Source organism: Exophiala spinifera (assembly GCF_000836115.1).
Source record: "Exophiala spinifera strain CBS 89968 unplaced genomic scaffold supercont1.4, whole genome shotgun sequence".
NCBI lineage: Eukaryota > Fungi > Ascomycota > Eurotiomycetes > Chaetothyriales > Herpotrichiellaceae > Exophiala > Exophiala spinifera.
Window position 1 is genome coordinate 3,685,886 of NW_015622516.1, and position 6,630 is coordinate 3,692,515.

Here is a 6,630-nt window from a genome sequence, read left to right on the forward strand (position 1 = left end):
GGAAAATGCCTCTGGCTCGCCATGACTGGAGAGATCCATAGCAACAAGTGCCCCTGGGACTAGAAATCAGCACATCCCTTGGGATGATTAACACACCCTGCACTTACGTTTGCTCGCCAACTCTGCCATATCTCAGGCCGCGCATGACGGTTGAATCTGTCTTCTCGACAAGCGATACCTTGTGTCTGAGGTTATCTCTGAGTCTCGTATTCGCCGGAGAGCTTCTTGTTGCATGCAACAGCATCTCAATATATGCTGGTGCTCCTATCTCTGCGCAGGTTATTGTGCAAGGCCGAGGGGCGAGTTTCTTGGTGTGGTGGAATGTTCGCTTCCGAGACCGGCTCCCACATCCAAAGCGATCAACTGATCTGCTGGTGATTTGCCTATCAGATGCGAATCCTGAACGTTCATCTGTCCTGCTGGGGACTTGAGTTTGTATTGTATCAGCACATGGCAGGATGGCAGGACCCAATTCAATTCCATTCCAGATGCCACGAAGTGAAACCTCATAGCACACTGACCTTTCTCCTCGAAGTCAACATTGTTTTACCAACAGTGTTGAAAAGGCACCTCAGAACACAAGGATTTCAAGTTGGTCCTCCGCGTCGTACCTGGCTCGAAAAGCCTTGAGGTTCAGCAATGCCAGTAGCGGTTGAAACAGTTCCTGCATCTCAAAGATATTTCTCTTCTTCTCGTCGCGATAGGACCCATCCACGACAATTCGCCGAACACTGGTTTCCTTGATTGCCCCGGTGCCGATCACGTCTACTAATCTTGCAGGCGTGCCGATGACAATTCCCACCTTGTTCTTTTTCATGTATTCCACGTTCTCTTTGAGCTTCATGTGCTTCGCAATGAACTTTGCGACTTTGGATTGCTTGGTATTGAAACCACGCATTTCCCTGTTGAGGTCCGCCGCCCGGATTCCCGAAGGAGCAATGATTAGGGTGTGTGGTTGTTGCTTTGCTTCGCATGCGGTCAACTCGGCTTTGCCGTTCTCCGAAAATTGCTCGAGGAAAGCTGCCAGTCGGTCAGCGCTATGAATCCCGTCGAAACCAGTGGTATCTCGAAACGCCTTTGTGGGCAGGTATTGTTCTTCGAGCTCCAGAGAAGCGCTGTTCGGATTGTACTTTCTGATTGCCTTGGCGAAATGATCAGCGAGCAGAGCAGGGTTCATCATGGCAATGGTCTCGTCGACTTCGGTAGGCCTGGGTAGAGGTGTAGGTTGCGAGGCTTGTCGTTTTGAAGGACGATCATTTTCGGTCCCATCAACATCTTCGAGACTTCGCTTCCGTCCACCTTGTTTGCGGGCATGCGCTTTCGTTCTTGACATTGCTAAGCAGGAGGTGTGGTGTTAACAATCCCAGGCCGCATGGAAGAACGCAAAAATAAAAAGATTCACATACTCGGAGTTACCAAGTTGGAGATGGCGATCATGGAGTGGGGAGAATCCATGTGGTGGACAATATATTTACTTCATCTGTGGTACGACACCACGCGAGAATCATCACCAATACTCTCGCCCAACGATCTTCTCTCTGCACTCACTTCCATGCGCTGTGGATCGATCACCTGAGCGAAACACACACAGATGCCCTATTTTGCTATCTTCCCTTCTAGAGTCCCCTTTGACAGCTCAGGTACCTAGGTATCCATGATGGCCGAATCAGCATTGGCCGAAGATGCGTACTATCACACACTGAATTCTCGCCCCTACTTGTCCCCGGTCGACTCGCGTGACGACAGGTTGGCAATGGTGGTATCTCATTTGCCTGAGCTACCAGCCGAGCTTCGCTGGAAGATCTTCGAACACGCCTTTTGGTCAAATCGAGTTTTCGTCACGAGCAGATCCGGCTGTTACTGTTCCTCCGAAGTCAGAGGTCCATACCGAGCAGATCATCTGTGGCTGCTGAGCACCGATATGCCTATCCAGGTGCGATGCGAGGCGCAAAGGGCCTTTGTGCAACTTGCCATCTGGGAGGTTCATTGTCAGAAAGCCCTTGGCGTGTTCGTGAGTAGGATGGCTGCCCTGAGGCTCCTTGAAGAAATCCGCCATGTGCGATTGAATGTCTTCGAAACCGAGCCGCAGTGGATGCCGGATCTGACGCATTTCCCGAATCTGTTGAACGTGACCTTCTCCCCGTGGCAAAAGTGCTGGACGATTAACATTCCCGCGCAAGCAGATTCCGAGATGCTCTCAGACAAGAATGTCATGGACCATCTGTGGGCGATGTTGACCACCAAGTCAGCTTACGCGCCTGTTATCGACACATTCAAAAAGCCACGAACATACACTATGCACTTTGTCTTTCCAATTCGATATCATCTACCTCGTAAGGCAGGTTCTGCATCACCTTTTTGGCAGTTAGATATATGGCGAGCCAATTTGGACAAAGGAGTCATCGATCGACATTGGCGAGAGGTTCATCTAGTCCAAGAAGCAACATTAGAATAGAATGAGTCGGCTACTTTCGGTGGCACGAGGAAATCATGTCCAAAACAACATTGGCCTGTCTCAAGTCAATGTTGATGGCTCATCCATTATTCATCACAGGTCTCAAGCATGACTATCAAGGGCGGCGGATGTGTGCGTGTGAGCATTCAAACTGGTGAGATGTGTGGTGAGACACACGGCTTCCAGCTCGTCCAACTACTGCGGCTCAGGCTGGTCTCTGACCGTCAATTTCTGGTATGACTCAAGTGCCATCTTTAACACCATCATCCGACCTTATTGGAGCCGCATATGGAAAGGAGAAGGCTATGAGACATGCTTGGTTGTATCAATTCCTCAGAACCGGGAGAGTGAACAACCTGCGGCTGAAATGTCTCTTTGAAATTTCCGACCATACACGAAATCTTGGAACCTTGTAAGTCCCGTGTCCTACGAATCCCATTTATGAGCACGATGGTCCCGTGCAGAAGCTGCTGTTGATTAACGCTTTCTGGTGCCATATTCAGCATGAAGACCTCAACCGCTGCAACGCTTCTTTATCTTTTCAACTGCTTCAACCCCTCCCGTCCTCAGTCCATAGGTCATGCACGGCGAGAGGACACGTTCGTCTGTCCAAACAGCAGCAGTCTCTGCCTGTACCTTGCTGGAGCAGGGTGTGTTGATCTCACAGCTGGGGATACTTGCTGTGTAGATGGGAGCGGTATGGTGCTTTTCCATGCTTGCTCGACAAAACCGCTGAAACCCGTCTCTAGGAATATGCTCAGGTGGCCTGCAGTGTGGTACTGGGGTCGCTCTCAGCCGATGTTGTGAGGCAGTAAGTACTCTCCAAGAACGAAAATCCGCCTCGAGAATGTTGCAAAGCATCTAACTCACGATGCGAAGGGAGTTACCCCGAGCCAGTGCGCGCAAGCTACACTCGTAGGGCTTGCAACGACCGTGCCTCCGATCATGAACCCCCAGTCGCCACCGATAGCCGATGGATCCAGCATCTATCAAGCCCTGTCCTTGACGTCTTTGATCTCGGTAATTGCGATTGGAATTTTCTCAAGGGCCCTTGTGTGAGCGGTGTCTTCCTAGCCCTCACACCTTTGCGACAAGTTCATGCGCACCTTCATAGGCTGTCACTCGCATTCAGAGCGAAAATACCTACAGAGTCTACGATCAGACTGGAGACGGGCTGCGAGGGATAGGTGGAATGATAAGGGCCCGGGTGGAAGAAGTAGAAGCACGGTAGAGCCCAGGCGATTTTGCTGAGAAGGAGGTCGCTATCATATCCACGGCTCGTGCAGGACACAGGACCAGCAGGGTTGTTGTACTACCTGTACGCGAATGAAGACCTTTGAACTGATTCTGACCTTCAAATTCCTACCTGTAACCGTTACATTGCTGACCGGGGGCTCATGTAACGACAGTAGCATAAGAACCCAAGGTGCCTCTGAGCCCCCGCACCTTCTGTGATTATAGCGGCGTGAAGAGAATTGATTCACTTACTGTACAGTACCTTGTACTCCGTACGTACCCCCTTGTGGGTGTGTGTGTGGGTGTGTGTGTGTATACCTGAAAGATTGTACTTTCCTTTCAGGTAATACATGGTTACTGTTCATTAAAAGGAAACAAAACACAGTCTTTTGCTGAAAACGGACTGGGTGCGGGCGGCGGCCAATTAATTTCATGGTGTCTACACGGGCACGCCAGTCCGCGCTAAGATCGTATGAGAGCTTCGACTCGTTTGAGTACATGAGTATATCCCCCAGCATCTGAGACGGGTCCGTCGTTTGAACTAAACGAAAGTTAATGTTGTGAGTTAAATAAAGAGAGAAGGTAGTGCTTGAGGTTGCTTAAGAAGCAGAAGCAGAAGCAGAAGCAGAAGGTAAGCCGAAGGTGACTAAAGCTTCAAGAAGCAGGACAGATTTTCCATGTGATGATACGGAGTAGGTATCTACTGTACAATACACTATACCTAGGTAGGTAGCTAGGGTATGGATATCTACTCTACCCTGAGATAACTTCACACACAATATAGAGTATAGAATACTTCTCATTACACACAACACTAAAATATTGCCTACAGAAAAGATGCGTAGGCTAGTGGGCCAAAGCCTCTAGGGGCTAACTAGGCCTAGCCGGGTACCTAAGGGTGCTTTAGTTGAGTGCGTGCGGGGTGCCCAGTTACTCGTACTTCGTACAGCTGGCTGGAAGGGCTAACGTTAGTGAGGCTTATCATGCCGAGGTCGTGACTCCCGAACCATCCCACCTATAATGCAGCTACTTATTCGCCCGTCCGTAATGGCACCGAAGCCTGCAACTTTTTTTTGGTGATGCCGAGTTAGAATTCTATAAGCCTACCGAACCGAGCGAATCTCGGCCAGCCGGATAACAATAATGCAACCATAAGGTGTCGCACGTGGAGGTCTCTGAGCGCATATGTGGTCTCTAGATGCGCCCTGAAAGACGACACCTCTCTTGATTTTTATGGGTGACTGGCTGAACTGACCGAGGTCGTTAACCATGGCTGCACTGGAAAGGCCGTTGGCGGACACCGACTTTGAGGACGCATCTGCAATCATCGACGTCGATGGTCCTGTTCGACCTCCTCGAGCGCCTCCCATCCCTGCTTCCGTCAAGATCAATGTTGAGGGTGCATTCATTGTCGACGAAGATGTCTGCGGCAGAAATGGCGCGGGCAGCGAGTTCGTTCACTGGGACCGCCACGATATTCGTCTTCCGCACCATACGGACGTGGTCAGTCACGTAGCTGTCGATGTACGTATCCAGACCTCCTGGCGCTGTGTTAATCCTGTGACTTACTTTGTTAGATTGGCGGCTCTTTGGCGAAGCTGGTATACTTCTCCCGCGAGCCTGGGTCGACCCATGGCGGCGGCCGCTTGAACTTCGTTAACTTCGAAACCGATCGCCTCGACCTCTGCATCGACTTTATCCAGGAACTGAAGCAGACACATTCCAAATTGAACGGATCTGCCCCCCATCAGTTATGTGTCATGGCCACAGGAGGCGGAGCTTTCAAGTTCTACAATAGGATGAGGGAGGTGTTGCATGTCGATGTCATTCAAGAAGATGAAATGGAGTGCCTCATCATTGGTTAGTTGTTTCTGTCGCATGGCTTAGAGCACTACTAATCAAGGCTTGAACAGGGCTTGACTTCTTCATTACCGAGATTCCTGGCGAAGTCTTCACTTATAGCGAAGACGAACCGATTCAGTTTGTCGAAGCTCGAGCAGATGTCTACCCCTACCTCCTTGTCAATATCGGATCTGGTGTGTCCATGGTGAAGGTGTCTGGCCCTGGCGAATTCCAGCGAGTTGGCGGAACGTCACTAGGAGGTGGCACATTCTGGGGAATACTCTCCCTGCTCACCGGTGCGCGAACTTTCGACGAGATGCTCGCTTTGGCAGAAAAGGGTGACAACAGCGGCGTCGACATGCTGGTTGGAGACATTTATGGCACGGGCTATAGCAAGATTGGCCTCAAGGCCACAACAATAGCAAGCACATTTGGAAAAGTATTCCGCATGAAGAGGCTCGCGGAGAGGAATGCAGAAGACGGTGAAGGCCTCTCTAACGGTGACCCGCATGACGAGGATGAAGGTCGTGTACAGGGTTTCAAAATCGAGGACATGGCACGAAGTCTCCTCTACGCTATATCTAACAATATCGGACAGATCGCATATCTGCAGTCGGAGAAGCATAATCTGAAGCACATATACTTTGGGGGATCCTTTATCCGTGGCCACACTCAGACCATGAATACCCTTTCATACGCCATCAAGTTTTGGTCCAAGGGTGAAAAACAGGCCTATTTCCTGCGGCACGAAGGTTATCTTGGCTCGGTTGGAGCCTTTCTCAAGCGGCAGCCCAAGAATTGGGGTCGGCGGAACAGTCTGGAGGATCTCAAGCTCGGAAGAGTGCTCTCCAAGGAGTGAGCCAGTGTAGCCAAAAAATGAAACCAACATCGCTCCAGTTATTTGAAACTCGAACCATCGATGGAAAGCTCAAGCAACAAGGCTGGTGTTTTGCTATGCGACCGCCAACATGTAACGAAGACAAGTCAAGGCTATGGTCAACCCAGAATGACGGGCGCGATGTCTCGAACAATGTTACTTTGGTACATGTTGCTGTCTTGATCCTCGGGATGTTCTATACAGTTTGGCTATGGTGAAT

General features: G+C 50.4%; 3 protein-coding genes across 3 annotated transcripts; 2 read left to right on the forward strand and 1 right to left on the reverse strand.

The window, feature by feature from the left end:
• Positions 1 to 571: 571 nt before the first annotated feature.
• On the reverse strand, positions 572 to 1,333 carry PV08_06549 (uncharacterized protein; the record flags this gene model as incomplete). Its single annotated transcript, XM_016380883.1, has 1 exon — positions 572 to 1,333. The coding sequence occupies one exon, from the start codon at positions 1,331 to 1,333 to the stop codon at positions 572 to 574; it is 762 nt and encodes a 253-aa protein (XP_016236710.1).
• Positions 1,334 to 1,657: 324 nt separating this feature from the next.
• On the forward strand, positions 1,658 to 2,455 carry PV08_06550 (uncharacterized protein; the record flags this gene model as incomplete). Its single annotated transcript, XM_016380884.1, has 1 exon — positions 1,658 to 2,455. The coding sequence occupies one exon, from the start codon at positions 1,658 to 1,660 to the stop codon at positions 2,453 to 2,455; it is 798 nt and encodes a 265-aa protein (XP_016236711.1).
• Positions 2,456 to 4,960: 2,505 nt separating this feature from the next.
• Positions 4,961 to 6,392, forward strand: PV08_06551 (pantothenate kinase; the record flags this gene model as incomplete). Its single annotated transcript, XM_016380885.1, has 3 exons — positions 4,961 to 5,215; positions 5,269 to 5,551; positions 5,605 to 6,392. 3 exons carry the CDS (start codon positions 4,961 to 4,963, stop codon positions 6,390 to 6,392), a joined length of 1,326 nt encoding a protein of 441 aa, XP_016236712.1.
• Between the last annotated feature and the right edge of the window lie 238 nt (positions 6,393 to 6,630).